This window comes from Molossus molossus, unplaced genomic scaffold (genome assembly GCF_014108415.1).
Source record: "Molossus molossus isolate mMolMol1 unplaced genomic scaffold, mMolMol1.p scaffold_m16_p_4, whole genome shotgun sequence".
In the NCBI taxonomy this organism is placed as follows: Eukaryota; Metazoa; Chordata; class Mammalia; order Chiroptera; family Molossidae; genus Molossus; species Molossus molossus.
Window position 1 is genome coordinate 22106118 of NW_023425377.1, and position 19485 is coordinate 22125602.

Below are 19485 nucleotides of genomic sequence, written 5' to 3' on the forward strand. Positions count from 1 at the left end.
TGGGTTGACAGGTAGGCCCAGGCCTACCCAGGGGATGTGGCTCCTTTTTCCTGGGGAGCCGTGTATCCCTAGGGACCAGCTCTGCCTGGAGACCTAAATCAAGGGCCCTGATTAGTATCTGTTTGTCCCCATCCTGGCTGAGTGGGCTTCGTGGGAAAGCCCACCTGAGAACAGCTCACGGGGCTGAATGAATGAATGAATGTCCATGAATGGATTAGGTCTAAGGGCTTGGTAAGTGAGAGCTAATATCACGTGTCAGACACAGTTTGTTGAATACTTGACACATGATCTAATCCTCCTCATTCCTCTACGAGCTGGATCCCATTCTTCTCATTTCCAGTCTACAAATGAGGGGACTGGACTTGGACGAGACTAAATAACTGGTCCAAGGTGCACAGCTAAGTGACGGGGCAGATTTGAACCCAGAGCTGTCTGCCTGTGAGGACCACACTCCTTGGTCAACAGATCAAATCACCTCTTGCATTCAAGGGGGCACAATGGGCCGGTGGGGACCCTGGAGCAGGCGGGGGCCCACCTAAGGAAGGCACCCTAGAAGAGTAGGTTGGTCTCGGCGGTCACTTGAGACCTCGAGGGGCAACCCCGGCCTCTGTCTGCTTCCACAGGCAGCTGTCGGAGGACCTGCTCCTCGCCCACGAGGCCCTGGACAAGGAGTCACAGTTAAGGCGGCAGCTCCAGCAGGAGAAGGAGGAGCTGCTCTACCGGGTCCTCGGGGCTGATGCGTCCCCCGCCTTCCCGCTGGCCTCCGTCACCCCCACTGAAGTCTCCTTCCTGGCCACATAGGCTCGGGGCCTGGGCAACACGACACCTGTGGTCATAGCTCCCTCCCCAGGACCTTCCAGGACGACAGCAGGAGCCTCTCGTTCTGTCAGGAGGGGACGGGGGCAGGGGTGAGATGGGAGCAGGGTGTGTGCCCAGGGAGCCCCGGGGGCTGGGCCACCCAGAATCACCCATGGGGCTTTAGAAGCCCCAAGGAGCCTTCTCGTGAGTTGGCCCAGGGAACAAGCAAGAGGAGTCCTTCGCTCCCTGCCCGCTCTCTGCTCAGATCAGGGAGTTTCGAGGCTTTTCCCGGGGGAGCCTGTGCCGCTTTGACCATCGGGCGAAGAGGGCACAACCTCCTGGTCCTAACTTGTCAGCTCTGCTGCCAGCTCATCAGCTTACCCCTAGATGTCCCCACTCCTGCCTTGGCCTTCTCTCAGCCTCAGTTTACCACTCCTCTAAAACGGTTCGAGGAACTGAAGAATGACTCTTAAGTCACTACAGTGTCCCATTCTAGGATGGTCTGAAGGTCAGACTAGGAACTGCGGGACAGGGGAGGAGGTGAGCCAAACCCTAAGCCTCAATTGGGACAGGTGAGCGTCTGGGAGGGGTCACTGGGCCCTTGGGGCTGGCAGTGCCAGGGATCAACCCAGCCAAGGCAGGGTCTGGGCAGGGTGTCGGACATGCCACTGCTCCTGGTCCCAGAGTCCAGCCAACCCAGGGGTTTTGGCCAGAGCTCCTCCTCCTTAACCAGGCGAAGCTCACTCCTCAGCCCTCAGGTCCCTCCGGCTCTGTGCCGCGTGGGCATGGGGGCCACCTGGTGGGTCTGAGTGTACTCCACAGCCAGAGCTGGCACCTCATCTCTGCACAGACGAGGAAACCTGGGTGTGGAGTGGGACTCACAAAGCCAGGACTGGACCTCCTGTTCTCCAGGTCCTATCTCGTGCTTTCTCTTCTCCTGGGCTCTGGGACGGTCAGATCTGTGCCGGTCCTTCTCTCCTTCCTCTCTCCCGCCCCCACCCAGTCCCTCTCTCTCTTACTCCTGCTCGCACCTTAACTCCTCCTACCACCCCTGATCCTAGGCCTAGTGCAAAGAGGTGGCTGGAGTAAGGAACTCACCTCCGCAGACTTGTCCAGCCCTGACATCTGTGGATTTAAGATTCTTCTCAGGAGGCTTCCGGTCAACTGGAGGCTATAATAACCTTCCTTGCTTAGAGCATTTCAATTCAGTGCTTACAGACACTCCCTCCTCTGAGCTCATAGGATCCTTGCAGCAGGTTCTTACCCCTCTTCAGCATCAAAGCAGACTGAGATCCCAGGAGCCAAAGGGCCTTGGGGCCCCCAGCTCCAGCCCCCAGCCCTGGGCCAACACAGAGGAAAAGTTAGTCCACTGGAACTAAGGTTTCTTCTGTTGCCCCAGGCTGCCTTCTGTATTCTCAGTCATCCCAGACTGCCTTCTCCATCCATTTCTAGTTCTGGGAGCTCGGCAGGGCTAGGGGAGTCTGGCGATAGGCAGGTGGGCCATCCAGGAGTCTTGGAGCAGCTCTGGAGTGAAGTACATACGTACTTCTTCACGTAACTTATCCCAAAGCCCGTCGGGATACACTAGTCCATTGGACGTTAATAGGCATAACCAAGAAAAGAATTGGTGGTCAGGTAATTTGAGAAACTCTAGGTTCAATTTGATTAAGCAGATCTGTAAACTGCAGGACTTCTCAGAACCTTTAATATGCTAACATACATTGCAAAGTCCCAAGAAAGAAACGAAGTACTCAAAGTACTCGGCATTTCCTAAACTTCTTTGACTATGGCATTTCCTAAACTTCTTTGACTATGTTTCTGGAAAGCATTGTTTTAATGGGAGGGGCTGGGCTGGCAAGGAGGCAAGCTGTGGGGAGCAGGGTTTCCTTGGGTAGCCTGTGGTGACTGTGAGGAGATAAATCACCCTGGAGCAGACAAGCTATGGAAACCAAATAGAAGCACAATAGTATTCACTTGGCCTCTGTGTTTTCCTGGGAGAGGGAGGAGGTGGGTTCTCCCGATGACCTCTGCTGGGGGCAGGCATCTGTGAGGAATCAGTCCTGGGGCCTGGGTGACTCAGCAGGTTCTGAGCTCCCTCTGGGTGCTGGTGCCCCGCTGGCCCTAGCTTTGCCCAGCCTCAGGACCTGGGGTTGGGGTACAGGCTGGCTATCAGAACAGGTCAGGGCTTGGAGTGAGGCGATGAACGTGCAGTGAGGGGTAACAGTAGAGACAGAAGAGTGTAAGGGGTGATGGCTAAGGTTCTTTCTCCCCTGTGGGGGCACCTCCTTGGCATACAGAACACCCAAGTTCACACTGTTACCTACTTCTGCCCACTGCCCCATACCCAGAAGCCTGCAGCCAAGGAGGGAGTTAGGAAGGGGCAGGAGAGACACGAGAGCTTTGGGTCACTTGGATGCGAGTGGTGGCAGCCCTGGTGCCCTGAAGGTTGGTGGCCCGGCAAGTGTAGACACCAGCGTCCCCATCCCGGGCCTCTTCCACATACAGGGTGCTCCCTGCCTCCTGCTGTACCTGGCCCTTGCGGCGCACCGTGTCCGCCCGCTCGCTGACATAGGGGGGACGGCCCAGCTGTAGGAAAGAGAGAGAACTGTCCATCAGCTTCCCCAAATGCCACCTCTGACTTAGCCTCCAGCGTGCAGGTAAGAGGCACCTATGTCCTTCAGGGAAAGGAGAAGTGACTGCCCGAGGTCACAGCACAGTGTCAGAGCCCCTGAAAGGCCAGGAGCCCTGGGAAATGTGAAGCTTCTCAAGTCCCTGGAGAGCATCTGGGGGTAACTCGGGCAGAGCAGCACCTCCCAGGGTGGGTTTGTGGCACTCTGATTCTGTGCGATGTCAGTGGGTACTCCCTCCCCCAAGCGGGGAAATGGGGGACCCATTATCACAGTTGTCTGGGAAACACTGAGACAAGCAAAGTTAAATTGGGGAGACTCAGACCACTGGGTCTGTCACATGTCTAGGTGGGCTTTGAATCTCCAAGGTGGGTGATGGTTATAAGAGACAGCGTTTTCCTAAGAACGCTTTTTGGGGGAAAGGCGGTGTTTTGATATTCTGCCATTCCAAGGAACATGCTTGGGAAGATGCTGGTAGAGTAAAACCATGGTCTCCCGACCACCTGCATATTCGTTCCCCCTTGTTGGGTCTCAGCTTCCACTTTTGACAAGTGGGAGAATGATACCCGCCCCCCGCCCCCACACACACTACTTCTACATCCTAAAGCCTCTAGGGCTGGGCTCACCTTCACCTCTAGGGCTGGGCTCACCTTCATCATATTTTTCCTGGGTGCAGCCCTCCCTCTGAGGCTCATGTCTAATTCCAGTTCTTCTAGAAAACCTTTTGAATAATTCCTAAATTGACATCTCCATCATGGCAGACTGACAAGATTCCTTGTTTCTCCCTTTACATTTATAATAAGTTAGATATTTATAACTCAAAGCATCCCTATCTCAACACACAAGCATGCCTGAAAGACCCAACGCATCAGGACATCTGAGGGTGGGTGTATTGGAACGAGTAGGGGAGGTGGGATGGGGAAGGTCAGGGACAGTGGCAACAGGAGCAGTTCGGTGCCACTGCAACTCCAGCAAGCAAGGTAGCGGTGGAAAGTCGGCCGCAGCCCTCACCCGAGGGCCTGGAGTGTAAGAGGGGTAGAAGCAGTTTCCCTCTGGAAAAAGGCATCTCACTTCCCTTCTTTCTATTGCAGCAGAGCTGGGTAGAGGGGGCTGGGAAGCTTTAAACAACACAGTGGGGCCAGCAGCTTTTCCTGGCACGGGGGCAGAGATGTGAGGTCATGAACTTGCCTCCCCTGCCCTTCCCATCCCACCATAACCCAGTAGAAACAGTGAGACGCCTCCAAAAACAGCAGGGTCACTGGCCACTAGTGAGAAAAAGGTAGCTCTGGGAGCTCACAAAACTGATTCTCCACCACCCACCACAGTCCCCCACTACCATGGCCATGCCTGATAGCCGAGGCAAGCTGGTCACAGAGGGGACATCCACCATCCCAGTGGATATGCAGTGTTTTCCTCAATCTGAATGGTGCTACTCCACCAGTAGCCCAGGGGTTCTAATGGTACAGGTAAGAGAACACAAAAACATGTGCTATACTACCATCTACTGGAAAACAAAAGAAAGTACCCCACCTATCAACGTGCTGAATTGTAGAGAGCAGAACAGTATCTAAACAACAAGGTCACTGCCTTAACTGTGTGGGCAGAGAAACAAACCATCAAATACCATGAACAAACAAGGTACCTTGGGAGCACAAAAAGAAGATGCAAAATCTCCAGAGACAAAACTCAAAGTCATGGGAGACTGTGACTTAAAGGACAGAGAATTGGAGATTACAGTTATGAAGAAACTCAAGAGTATGAAAGAGAACTCAGAAAGGCAGTTAAATGAACTCAGGAATAAAATTAATGAACAAAAAGGAGTTCTTTACCAAAGAGACTGAAACTACAAAAAAGAACCAAACAAATTCTGGAGCTGAAGAACTCAATCAATGAGATGAGGAATGTATTAAAGAGCATTGGAAATAGAGCAGATTAGATGAAAGAGAGAATTGGTGAGCTTGAAGATAGAAATCTAGGAATAACCCAGGAGGAAGAAGAGAGAGAACAAAGAGTTGTGGATTTTTTTGTTTTGTTTTGTTTTGTTTTGTTTTTTTAATGTCAACACTCTACAAGAACTATCCAACTACATTAGAAAGAGCAACCTAAGGATAATAAGTATAACAGAAGGAAGAGAAGGAAAGAGAAAGCCTACTCAATGAACTAATTGATGAGAACTTCCCAAGTCTATGGAAAAAAACTGGAATTTAAAATACAGGGAGCTAATGGAACACATAATTATACCAACACAAAAAGACCTTCTCCAAGACACATTTTATTCAAACTGTCAAAAATCAATGACAAAAAAAAAAAAAGCTCAAGGCAGCCAGGGAATAAAAGACTGTAACCTGCAAAGGAAACCCCAGTAGAGTACCAATTTCTCAGTAGAAACATTACAAGACAGGAGAGAATGGAAGGAAATATTGAAAATATTGAAAGTCGGGAACCATCAGCCAAGGATTTTATCCAGCAAAGTTGTACGTCAGATATGAAGAAGAAATAAAGACATTCCCAGGCAAACAAAAGCTAAGAGAATTTGCTACCACAAACTCTACATGATAAATGTTGAAAGGAGGTCTTCTGTCAGAAACAAGAAGACAAAAGCATACCAAACTTTGAGTAGGATGACTAACAGGCAGAAGCAAGACACTGCTCCAGCCCCATGTGTATGTCATTTGGGCCAGTTTGGCCTCAGCTTGAATGTCACCTCAGAAAAGACATCCTGACTGTTCTGTCTTAAGTACACCTGATTACATTCCTGTTCATCCTTGATGTAGTCCTTTCTCCAGATGATCCTGTTTGTTCTCTTCCCCCTCCTCATTGAGACTATAAGCACAGAGAGTGGAAGCCATCTCTCTTGTTGACTCGTCTCTGCAGTCTCAACACCTAGTATAGTGTCTGGCTTGTGGTGGGTGCTCAATAATTATTGTTGACTAAATTAACAAAGGAACACATTATACGATAACCTGAGAAGTAATTCTATTTAGCACATGGGGAAACTAAGGCCCAGAAAGGGAAGTGACATGCCCAATGTCACTCAGAAAAGTTGTGTCAGAGTTGGGACTATGATCCCTGTTCATCAGATTCCCAGTCAAGTAGTAGTTCCACTGTACTGTGATCGCTCCTGGCACTCATCCTAATCCTTCACTCCCACACTCCTGCCCCAACGCACCACCGACACACACATATTCTCAGCCTCTTCTTACCCTCTGCTTACCTTCTGCCCTGGATATTCCCAACTGAAGTCCACAGCAATCTCCGGCTCACTCAGAACTGTGCAGGTCACATTGAAGTTCTCGCCCAATAAGACCGATGTTGCTGAAGCTTGGATGGTGGGTTTGGGGGGCGAAGATGGATCTGCCATGGAGAAGATGGGAGAGAAATGGGGACAAACATGTTGAGTTGATTGTTATGATTGAATGAAATGGGTGAAATGGTTAAGTTGATAGAGGATGAATGGTTGCAGTGGCTGAATTGATAGAGGATATGAATGGACATAATGAATTAATAAAGGATGGATAGATGATGGAACAGTTGATCTGATGGAGGATATGTGAATGGAATGGTTGATGTGAGGAAAGGTAGATGAATGGAATAATGTGACTTGATTAAGAATAAATGGATGGATAGAAAGGCTGAACTGGTGCAAGCTAGCTCAACTGTTGATTGGTTGGCTATTTCTGGACAAAAAAGTTGAAGATACAGAGTGTTGTTGAAAGGTGGTTGGTGGTTTAGAGCGCTATAATCCACTGATCCCAAGCCTGAGATTCCCAAAGGAGACATCCCTCCCCATATCCTCCCCTGCCCTGCCCAGCCCAACCATAGCCCTAGGCTCACTCACAGTTGATGTAGATCAGCATGTACTTGGTGGAGATTTGTCTCATGCCTCCTAGGCTGGCCAAGCAGAAGAGGGAGCCAGCCAAGGAAGCTCGAGGCCGGTGGATGGTGAAGCCCTTCTTCACATCAAAGGAGATGTCCGTCCCATCCACCGGGACCTCCTCTGGGGGGAACTCTCGATGCAGCGTTACCTGGGCCAAGGGGTTGGTCACCTGGCAGGGAAGCAGGACTGATTGATGGCTGCGTAACTGTACCACCTCATAATAATTCTCTGTGGGGACAAAGAGCTCTTCTGGGTCTGGGAAGGAAGGAGGGAGAGAGAAGAATGAGCTCAGGACAGATGCATTGTCTCTTGATGCTCTACCACCACTCATGAGCATGACATCCTTGTGAGGACTTAAAATCCCCACCCATCTCCATTCTGCATGTTCTTTGCTCTCTGGTAAGGGGTTCTGGACTGGGGGCTAAAGACCAGCCTGTTAGTTCCGGCTTTTGTCATTAGCTTGTTATACATCTTAAATCTCTTTCCCTCTGTGTGTGTGTGTGTGTGTGTGTGCGCGCGCGCTGTTAGTTCCGGCTTTTGTCATTAGCTTGTTATACATCTTAAATCTCTTTCCCTCTGTGTGTGTGTGTGTGTGTGTGTGTGTGTGTGTGTGTGTGTGTGTGTCTGTCTGTCTGTCTGTCTTTATTTGTACAATAAGGGAGTTCAGATGGCTTGGTCTCTAAGGGCCCTTCTATGTGAAAAGTATTACAGGAAATATTGAATTTGAAGTTGAGGTTTCTGGTTTGATTCCCAATCCTGCCACCTACTAGCTGTGGGATCTTAAGCAAATCACTTTCTTCCTCCGAGCCTTGGTTCTTCTTACATGTCAAGTAGCCGCGATTATCCTGTTCTGGCCTACTTTGCAGAGCTGATAAGAAACAAATGGGACACTGGATATGAGGCACCAGGCCTGTGGGAGGCACACATTCTTCAGACTCTTTCAGGGTACTTTTAGCAACATAGTCTCAGGTCAGATTCTTGGGTGCACAATGGCGCAGTGAGTAGGAATGGTCTGGGGACCAGCTTTCTAGCACAGCGCTGTCCTATAGAACATTCTGTCCTGATGGAAATGTTCTGTATCCATGTTGTTTAATATGTAACCACTAGTCACATGTGGCTATTGGGCATTTCAAATGTAGCGAGTGCAACTGTGAAACTAACTGAATTGTAAACTTTGATTTCATTTGAATTAACTTAGATTTTTTCCCCCCATCACTATTTATCACCTCTACACCTTCTTCCAGAACTCATGGACATTAATTAATTTAGATTTAAATAGCCACATTGGTTTAGTGGCTTCAGTATTGGATAAAGTGGTTCTAGGGTTAGACGAATGTAATGGTTAACTTTGGCTGAATGTTAGAATCACCTGAGGTGACTTTGAAGTGACCGATTCTTGGGCACCCCACCCCAGACCAAGTAAATCAGAACCTTGCTGGGATGGTTCTTAAATCAGTAGGTTTAATGTTCCACAGGCGACCCTAGTGGGCAACCAGACTTGGGAAGCACTGACTTCCCAAAGATAGGACTTCCCTGTAGGACTTGTTGGCATTCCAGGGTTCCAGAAACCCTGGGTTTATAAGGTTGCCAGGTGACACTGAGTCAGCGTCAAGAGCCTCTAGACTGGGTAAGCATTACTGTCATGGTTGGATTTGAGGGAGGAGACCCAGCCAGTTCTAAGACAGTCGTGTGTTTCCTCAGTGGAACAAAGCTGGAGCCCTCTGTTTTCATGGGATTAGCCATAGAATCACAGGATGTCACCAGAAGGATCTTGGAGAAACAGGCACACAGGTCCCGCCGTTCACAGGTGGGACTACGGGAAAAGACTAAGTCAGGTATGTTTGGGGGATGTTCTCCGACCGAGGTTCTTGGAGAGCCTGACTCCAGGGCACCTGTGAAGAAGATGAAGGTCTTTCCCTGGTGGCCCTCCCCTTCGGTGCAGGCCGCATCCTGGCAGTCTCGAGCCCAGCAGCCGTATTCCCCCGTGTCCGCGCCCGTGGAGTTCGCCAGCTGTAAGCGGCTGTGCTGGCTGAAGTGCTTGATTCTGAAAGACAGTTGGCGGGGGCAGACGGGGTGGCTTGAGACAGCTCGTGGCAGCATCTGATTGGTTGACAGTCCTCCTCCCAACTTCCATCACGCCACCCAGCCAGCTCCCCTGCCTCTGGAGCTGTCAGGGTTTGTATTGGTTGCAGTTTCTGATTGGTTCGCCTATCCAACACGCAACTTCTAATTGGTCCATCTACTCCCCCATTGACCTTGCCCACACATTGCAAGTGGGATCCCCCACACTCCTTTGGGCTCCTTGGCTCCTTCCTTGTGTCGCTTTGATCAGGTCAGCAATTGCCCTCTAAGCACCTCCACCTGCCAAAGGAGGCAGAGTCCCCGGAAATCTCATTTTAAGAGACTAAATTGAGAGAAAGTAGACACACCTAGACCCTGGTTTATATCCCAGCCTCTGTCCCATGTTCTTCTGGACTTAGGTGGGCAGTGCTGGCGGGGCCACCTCTGCCTTTCCTTCCAGCTTCCCTAGGGTGGCGCCCCTGACCGAAGGGTGGCTTGCAGCGGGACAGTCAGCTCTTTTGCCTTACCATCGCCACCTCTCCCACGAGCACTGTGGTGCTCTCAGAACGGACTTCCCAGGATTGTGGGAAGCCTTGTCTCCCGTTCTGCAAAACCTCTATGCGTTGGCTGGGTCTTGTGAGCCCTTCTTACTGTTTCTTTTAGGTGCCTGCAGTTGTACGTAATGGGATGCCCAGTGCGGGCCCTGGGCCATTTGAATCCCTATAAAAACTGATTAAGGGCTATTGACCACTGCCCAACATCTCCGGCCCACCCTGGGCCCTTGCAGGCTGTCGCGGGAGTTCTTCCACCCCGTACCTGAGGCGTCCCTCACCCTCCTCTTCCAGGTACACAGGCACCCTCCAGTAGACCACCTTTCCCCGGCAGCGCAGCTCCAGGGGCTCCCCAGCCCGCAGGCTCAGAGAGTCCCCCACCTTCTGGAAGCGGCCCCTTCCGACCACCCGGGTCAGGATGGAAGGGGCTGGGGGGCGGGGAGCTGCAGCCTCCACAGGAATCTTCATCCGCAGGGACTTCTGTCTCCGGTCTGGGTCTGATTTGGGTTTTCTGCCTGGGGCTCCTGAGGGCTTCCCCTCACCAAGGCTGGCTGCTTTGTTGACATCCTTCTTTTTCTGAGCCTTGGGAGTCCTGCGGCCCTCGTGGATTTCAGCTGCAGGGAAGACAGGGGACGTCTGTGGTCACCAGCCCTCACCATGCACCTCCAGTTCTGCCCTTTTCTCACCCCCGCAGCTGACAGAATCTCAGGGTTCTGTTACGACCTTTTACGCTTATTACTACTACACAAGTCATTGTCCCTCTTTAGGGAAAAAATAGAAAATACAAACAAACCATGAAAAAAAATTAAATTTGCCCCCAAACTTACCACCCAGAGATAACCACCATGAATATTTGAAGCACATTTCTTCAAAGGCTATTTTAATGCAAATATTTTAAGTAACTATTTTGTTTAAAAAAAAAAAAAAAGGAACAATAGCACATATCTTTAGTAATCTGAATTTTCACTTGGTAATATGTTTTGATTTTCAGTCCATGTCTAACACACATACACCGACATTTTTAATGACTTGCATGGGATTTCATGGTAAGGATGTGTTATGATTTATTTTTCATTGTTGGGTATTTGGGTTTTTTACATTCTTAGCCAAAATAAACCATTTGGCAATAATCATCTTGTGCATACACCTTTGCTCAGATTGCTTCTTGAAAAGGAATTTTTTTAGAAGTGAAACTGCTGGTGGGCTGTGCAAGGGAACTTAACACATGTTCTTTTCCAGCTTGCCACTATTTTAACACCTGCTAAAGCATGCTCCAAAAGAGGCCACTGAACCTGCACTTAGATGTGTCTAGTGATGGGGAGCTCAGTATTTAATACCAATAGCTACCGTTGATGGAGTCTACAGTGTTTCTGGAACAGTACTAGCCCCTTTATATACATGTTCTTATTTCATCCTCTTAATGACTGCAAAGTACGTATTATTCTGATTTTACAGATGAGGAACTTGAGGCTCACAGAAGCTAACTTTCCCAAGGTCCAGTGCTAAGGCATAGGAGACCTTGAACTCAAACCCAGGTCAGCCTGACTCCAGAGCCCATGGTAATTCTGCCTGTAGTTTATCTCGGTGCCAAGTGGCTCTGAAGACCTTGCAGATGTTGATGCACTATCTTCAACCTCTACCAGATCTACTTTTTCTTCCATGTGGAAGAGGAAATAGAATCATTCCATATGCGTGCCTGCCACCCCACCCCCAAATCTCCTCTTCATACAGAGAGTTCTGCAATGTGCACCAAGACCTGAGGCTCTTGCTTTTTCTTCCTAGTCGTTCCCAGATGCATCCTTTTCTCTCGATCCCAGTGCTAACAGCACGCAGTCCAAGCCCTGATCAGATCCCACCAGACTGTCAATGTAGCTCCCAAATAACTTGCCTTTTTGCACCTACTGTCTGACACAAAACATCAGATCCATCCTAAACCCCCATGGTACAAAAGCCTTGGGCCACCCCATTATCGGTGGGGGTGGCAGGGAACAGTCAGGGCAAGGGGCTAGAATAGAGTGTTTGGGCATCAGGAATAGAAAGATCCTGGTGGAGTTTAGCAGTTGTCCTTTTCTATGGCCACTGACCACCATCAATAACACAAGCAGTCCCTTAGTGGCAAAAAACAACAACAACAGAACACACCACAACAAAAGAAAGGACCCAACCACCACTTTCAAAGCTGAGTCCTCTGGTTTGTACAGTTGTTAAGAAAAAACTCTTCTCGTCCTGTGTGTCTCCTCTACTCACACTACAACTACCCTGGGCACTTCCGACAGCAGGTGTGTGGGGTCTTCATTCCATACCCAGCGATTCTCTGCAACACCACTGCATGTCCTACAGCTGCAGTCATTCTGAGCTACACAGAGCATCAGACCCCGCAGGTCAAGAGGGCTCAGTCCCACAAGGCCGCCCCTCCCCTCCCACTTCAGAGGTCAGTCTCAAGTCCCAGGTTGTCACCTGTACTTCTGACCAACAGGCTGTAAATCGGGGGTCCCACACCCCCCTCCTGGGGTTCGATTTGCTAGAATGGTTCACAGGACTCAGAGAAACACTTATATTTACCGGTTTATTATAAAAAGAAACAATAAAGGATACACATGAGCCCTGGCTGGTTTGGCTCAGCGGTTAGAGCATTAGCCTGCGGTCCAGAGAGACCCGGGTTTGGTTCCCGCTAAGGGCACCACGTATCTTGGTTGCAGTTTGTCCCCAGCCCTGGTTGGGTTGTGTGGGCGGCAGCCACTCGATGTTTCTCTGTCTCTTCCTCTCTCTCCCTCCTACTCTATCTGAACAAAAAAAAATGGAAAAATGTCCTCAGGTGAGGATTAAAAATAAATAAATAAATAAATAAAAGGATACACGTGAACATCCAGATGGGAGAGATACACAGGGCCAGGTATGTGAGAAGGAGCACGGGGCGTCCATGCTCTGTCCAGGTGCACACTCTCCCAGCCTGTCCAGTGCTCAGCAACCAGTTCTCCCAACCCCATGGCCTGGGGGATATTTCTGGAGGCTCTGTCACACAGGTACAATCCGTCATAACTCAATCTGCAGCCAATTCCCACAAGACGGGGGTGGGACTGAAAGTTCCAAGCTTTCTGGTGACCGGCCCCATCCTGAAGCTACCCAGGAGCCCACCGAGAGGCGGATTCTCTTAGTGCTCTTATCACTTAGGAAATTGCAAGGGTCTTAGGAGCCCTGTGCCAGGAACTAGAGGCAGAGACCAAATGATTTTAAGAAGTTTTGGTAGTTGTGGGAGGTTTATTCTGAATTCCTTACATGGGAAGAGCACTCAACAGTTCAGAGAACCCCACACACACATTCTGGTTTTATCTTTGTTGTTTTTATCCTCACCATTTTGTTGTTGTTGTTGTTCAGATAGCGTGGAATGGAGAGAGAGAGAGAAACATCGACGTGAAAGGGACACATCAAGTGGCTGCCACCTGCACGACCAACCAGGGCCGGGGACAGACTGCAACCGAGGTACATGCCCTTAGCGGGAACCGAACCCGGGTCTCTCTGGACAGCGCTAACTGCTGAGCCAAACTGGCCAGGGCCATTCTGGAAGGCAGCTATGCTCACCACTATACCACCAACGCTTCCCAGGGCCATTCTGCTTTAATCTTTGCCTTCGTCCCCAAAGGCCACCCAGTGAACATTTATTAGTCCCTTTTACAGGTTAAGAAACCAAGCCTCAGAGAGAATGGCTGGGCTCAACATCTGAACGAGGTGACCTGGAACACTGCAGTCTGGCATCTAAAATCAATTCTCAGCCTGGCTGGTTTGGCTCAGATGATTTGGCTCAGTGGTTGGAGCATCACCCCAGGGACCAAAGGGTCTCGGGATCAATTCCCAGTCAGGGGCATGTACTTGGGTTGCAGGTTCGATCCCTGGCCCCAATCTGGGTCATGCTGAAGGCAACCAATTGATATCTCTCTCTCACACTGATGGTTCTCTCTCTCTCTTCCCCATCCCTCCCTTCCACTCTAGCTAAAAATTAATGGCAAAATATCTTTGAGTGAGGATTAACAAAAAATAAATAAAATTAAACAATAAAAACAAAGATTCTCTGAGGCAGTACCTAGGCCACTCCAGAGAAGGGGTGGTGAGCCTGGACGAGCGGATGGAATGTGGACTTCAGAGCCAGGGTGCGGACTTTCCGTCTCTGCTCTGCTACAAACCAGCTGTGGGACCTTGGCCAAGTCATGTGAGTTCCCTGAGCCCCATTTTCTTCATTTAGAAAATGAGAACAAGAACACCTGCCTCGCAGGGCTATGGGTGTACCTCGTTTTATGGCACTTCACTTTATTGTGCTTCACAGATGTTGTGTTTTTGACAAACTGAAGACAAAACCCTCCACCAGCAGAAAGATTACGACTCACTTTATTGCGGCATTCGGTGGTCTGGAACCGGATGCGCAATAGCTTTGGGGTATGCCTGTATCGTGGATATTAAATGATAATGTACGAGAAGCATGTACAGTGTCTGGCATATAATAGCTCAGTAGTCATCATGAACAGTATATTCATTTGTGTTGTTGCTATAGCAAACTGCCACAAACCTAGCGGCTTAAAACAACACAAGTTTATTTTCTTACAGCTCTGGAGGTCAGAAGTCTGCCATGGGTCTCACTGAGCTAAAATCGGGGTGTTGGCAGGGTTGCGTTCCGTCTGGAGGCTCTTAGGAAATCTGGTTCCTTGACTTTCCCAGGTTCTGAAGCTGCCCATGTTCCTTGGCTATGGCCCCGTTTCTCCGTCTTCAAAGCCAGCAATGTTGGAGCAAGTCTTCCTCCTGCAGCCGTCTCTGGCCCCCTTGTCTGACTCCCTCTTACACTTTCAAGGATACTCAGGATCACACTGGATAAATAATCCAGAATACTCTCCATCTTTTAAGGTCAGAGGATTAGCAACTTTAATTCGACCCTCAGTCTTAACTTTCCCATGTGAGGTTCTAGGGCTTAGGATGTGGACATCTTTGGGTGCACACTATTCTGTCTGCCACAAATAGTGTACTTTTAAAAACCCAAATATAGCCCTGGCCGGTTTGGCTCAGCGGTTAGAGCATCGGCCTGCAGACCAGAGAGTCCCAGGTTCGGTTCCCGCTAAGGGCTTGTACCTCGGTTGCAGTTTGTCCCCAGCCCTGGTTGGGGTTGTGTGGGTGGCAGCCACTCAATGTGTCTCTCTCACATCGATGTTTCTTTCTCTCTCTTCCCCCCTCTCTCTCCTGCTTTGTCTCAAGATAAATGCAAAAATGTCCTCAGGTGAGAATAAAAATATATATATATGTATATATAAAACTAATGCTTTAATAGCCAAACATCCATAGAGGCCTTCCGTGAAGCAGAAGCAACCAATCAGAGGGCAGGATAAGAGAGAGGCCAGGAGTACCTGCTGGCATTTTGATTGCCCTAATTGAGAGGCTGCTGTCAGGGCAGCTGGCAAGAGGAAGTCTCTGGGTTCTGGGTCTGGAATCCTATTTGTTCTAGAGTTGAAATCTGACCAAGGGCTGGGTTAGAGGAGCCCCCAGAGCTGGGCTGTGCTGGCGGGATCTGACAGGGCCCAACGTAAGCCCTGAGTACAGGGAGGCTGCAAACAGCTTCACCAGCAAAGGCTCCACCTCCAGGACTGAGGGCTGTGGGACCACGTGAGAAGGGCTCCCTGGGAGCCACAAGATGCCTACAGCTCTGGAGCTTCTGGGCTTGCCAGGTCAACAGGTCACTTAGGCACACAGAAGGAGGAAAACGAGTTTCATTTCAGGATCTGGTGATGATGATGATAATTAAAAAGTCCTGGGCGCCTAGGCACTGTGCCGCGCTCTGCGTGCATCATCCCATCTAACACTCACAGAGCCCGACCAGAGCTCTCCGGGACATCCTCATTTCTCAGATGAGGAAACTGCGTGTCATGTGGTTTGCCCAAGGGATCCCCTCTGATGCTACCACATTGTTATTCATCTTGCTGTGTCTACGTCTCAGTTTTTGCATCTATAAAGTGAAGAGGTTGGACTAAACCAAAGCTTTTCAAGGTTAAAAGCAAACCAATCAAGCCCTGGCCAGTTTGGCTCAGCGGTTAGAGCATTGACCTGCGGTCCCGAGAGACCCGGGTTCGGTTCCCTCTATGGGCACCTACATCGGTTATAGTTTGTCCCCGGCCCTGGTTGGGTCGTGCAGGTGGCAACCACTCGATGTGTCCCTTTCACGTCTCCTTCTCTTCTGTTCCTCTCTCTCCCTCCCACTCTACCTGAACAAAAAATGGAAAAATGTCCTCGGGTGAGGATAAAAAATAAATAAATAAAAATAAAAGCAAACCAATCAATGAAGTCTAGATAGCAGAATCCTCTCTTAAAATATTGGAAAGGCCGATGATAAATAATAATAATAGGGTTGTTCTGGTTTAAGGGGTTGGGGTTGGAAACCCACCCATCCAGCCTTTAAATCCCTATTTCTCCTCTCTCCCCCACCCCAAGGCAGGCAACAGGACAACAGAATTATTCCTTAGAGCATAGTGTTCATAGATTCCTGAGTTACATGACTCTCAAGGATCCTTCTCGGTGCCCATGTTCTAAATGTCTGAGATCACATCACCTCCCGTGTTTCCACCCTCCACTCCTTCTCCTTCAAATAACCCTCCAATTTCAACCATCAACCCTTTGCTGAACGCCTACTTTCTTACCAGGAAGATGCCTGCCCCTCCCCTTTCTTCCATCTGAAGCTCCCTAAATAACATCTGCCAGCACCACAAGGGAATATTGCCAATGGCCAGCAGCATCTGGAAGAGGAAGTCTGGGGTGACACCATCTCTCCAAATCCTGTGCCAAGCCTAGCTATTCTCTCGCAGAGATCACTCCGGTCCCAACCTCTTCCTGGGACGGCTGGAAGTGGAGAGATGGAGGATAAGTCTCCCTGGGGCCTCAGCTTCCCCTAAGTATCTGTCTTCTATTAAGCTCTGGGCTAGAACTCTTTCAGGCTGTGCCCTTGATGGAGCCCTCAAACTGTGGCTCTTTGTGAGCAAAATGATAGACTCTTAGAGTCAAAGAACCTAGAAATAAACACTCTGACTTTTAGAATTATATAATCAGCTTTGATCAGGGTCTTTAAAATTAAAATAATGTTGCTACCTCTCGTCGTGTATTTATGGGCAAGGCTCTGGTCCAAACGTTCGTATACATTACGTCATTTAATCCTCAGAACCACACTGTAATTTTAGGACTACTGTTATCCCCACTTCACTCCTGAATAAACTGAGTCTTAGAGACTGTTGTATTATATCTTGCCAGGGAGTAGAGAAGCCAGGATTGGTCCTGTCAGATTTCAGAGTTCCACATGCTTGAACCGCCCATGAATCTAAGTCATGACTAGACTTAAATTGATAGCCTCTGACTTTCGGATTAGAGAGGCCGGCTGGCTCTGGAAGATTGTGCAGCCCGTCCTTGTCATTGTACTGATAAGAAGCTGAGCTCACAGAGGTGACAGGGCCCAGCCAAGTTAGCACAGACAGTGAGCGGCGGAGCTGAGCCTGGAACTCAGCCTCCTGACACCAGGGTGCTAGCATTCGCTCCCCTTCCCCATGCAGTCAACCAGGCACCCTGGGGAAGGCACAGGCAGGGGCATCTCAGGACATCCCAGGGAGTAAAACTGATTTGCTGGGATGGAAGGAGAGGTCCGTACCTGAAATGACACAGATGAGCAGGCAACAGGACAGGAAGCAGAGGGTTCTGGGATCCATGCAGAGTGATCGGGAGCTGCAATGCTGATGTGGCCGTAGGAGCTGCAGCGGACAGACTGCTGGGGCTGGTGGAGTGCGAGCAGGGAAAGTAGTAGCAAGGGACCCTTAAGAATGGGAGGGAATGGGACCTGATTTCAAAGGCAAATCAAAGTCCACAGTCCTGGCTTCTCCAGGACTCCAAACAAAATTCTTTCTTTGAGTTCCCTCTTGCCAAGGTGAATGGAGCTATTCAGAGCCCTGCTCAGGAAAAAACAGTCCTGCCGCCAGGAGATGAGGGTCCCCAAGGGCAGACAGGCAGGGCTGGGAGGCATCTGGAGAGGCCATTGAAGGTCACAGGAGGGTCATGGAGGAAGAGGACAGGAATATTTGAGGACAAAATAGGTAAGTGTGGCTAGAAGGGAGGTGGGGCTTGAACTGGATTAAAGCAGGGCTTGGCGTCTGCCCCTGGACCACACCTCATGGACACTGGCTTTGCATGGCCTCTGAGCTAAGAATGGTTTCACCGCTTTTAAATGGCTACAAACTATTTGGTGACACATGAAAATTACATGAAATTCAAATCTGTGTCCATAAATAAAGTTGTATTGGACAAGGGCCACACTCACGCTCACGTGTACTGGCCGAGGCTGCATCTGCACCAGGCAGCAGAATGGAGCAGTTGTAACAGTGACATGTGGTCCGCAGAGCCTAAAATGCTGTCTCTCTGGGCCTTTGTAGGAAAATGTGTTAACCCTTGCTCTAAAGGATGGTATTTCTAAAAAATAATTTTACTTAAGTAAATAATATGTAAATAAAGCTCATTCTCCAAAAAATTACAGATGAAGCTTAATATGATTTGACACTGTACATATTTTTCTTAAATTTGCCTTTTTTTTTTTTTTTAACTCAGCAATGTGCCTGGTCTCTTATGGAGACCTACCTTTTATACATTTATTTATTTTGGTTAATCCTTACCCAAGGGTATTTTTCTGTTGGTTTTTAGATAGGAAGGGAGGGAGAGAGACAGGGAGAGAGAGAGAAACATCGATGTTGAGAGAGAGACATTGAGAGAGAGACATCGATTGGTTGCCTCCTGCATGATCATGCAACTCAGGTGCATGCCCTTGACCGGGAATCAAACCTGCAACCCTTCTGTCTGAGAGCTGACACTAACAACTGAGCTAAACTGGCTAGAGCCCTTTATACCTTTAGAAGTGCTACATAGTATTCTATGACCAGGTTCTACCACAGTTTATGTTGTTTCAATTTAGGTTGTCTCGAGTTTTTTGCTATTGGAAAGAAAAGTGCAGTGAGCAAGAACTAGCATTTCCAGGCTCACATAGCCACATTTCCCTGAAGAAGTTGTTTACTAAGAGAAAGTATGGTAGTCGATACGGACATGTCACCGGATGTATTTTCACTCATGTATGTTTGTGACCTAAGGAAACACAACAGTGAAAATGCCTCCAAATGTCGCCATAAACCTCTTCCTGTCCCGCAGAGCTTTGTCTACCTTCTAACTGTTGCTCGTAGCTGGTGGAAACCCTCCTGGCTTCAGGTTGAACTAGGATTCCCTCTGTATACATATACTCAGCGGTCATTCTTGTCAACAAGGGGGTGGGTAAGAAGAGAGAACAGGGAGCTTGGGGTTCTGTTCTCACGTTGCCACTTAACTGTGTGACCTTGAGCAGCTTCCTCTCGTTGAGCCTCAGTTTCCCCATCTGTTCAAGGAGGGTGTTGGACACCTAGAGCTCCAACCTTCCAGGATATCAACATTCCCTTTTCGGTCCTGTAAGGACGGGAAGGGTTCTGAGAGGTGATGGTTTAGCTTCCAACCTGATGAGAACAGTATTCTCAAGGGTACTGGGGAG

At 49.2% G+C, this 19485-nt stretch overlaps 2 protein-coding genes across 2 annotated transcripts in view; one reads left to right on the forward strand and one right to left on the reverse strand.

Moving 5' to 3' along the window:
• The window catches only part of CCDC69 (coiled-coil domain containing 69), a 46444-nt gene extending 43673 nt beyond the window's left edge, over nucleotides 1-2771 (forward strand). The window contains exon 10 of the mRNA XM_036281617.1: nucleotides 624-2771. Coding sequence (XP_036137510.1) covers nucleotides 624-801 — 178 coding nt within the window. The 3' untranslated portion in view covers nucleotides 802-2771. The remainder of the gene's footprint in view (nucleotides 1-623) is intronic.
• LOC118643511 (platelet-derived growth factor receptor-like protein) lies at nucleotides 833-17635 on the reverse strand. Its single transcript, XM_036281618.1, has 7 exons — nucleotides 17578-17635; nucleotides 10180-10528; nucleotides 9195-9346; nucleotides 7264-7557; nucleotides 6640-6779; nucleotides 3208-3384; nucleotides 833-883 (listed from the first exon to the last, which is right to left on the reverse strand). The coding sequence occupies exons 1-7, from the start codon at nucleotides 17633-17635 to the stop codon at nucleotides 833-835; spliced, it is 1221 nt and encodes a 406-aa protein (XP_036137511.1).
• Nucleotides 17636-19485: the final 1850 nt, after the last annotated feature.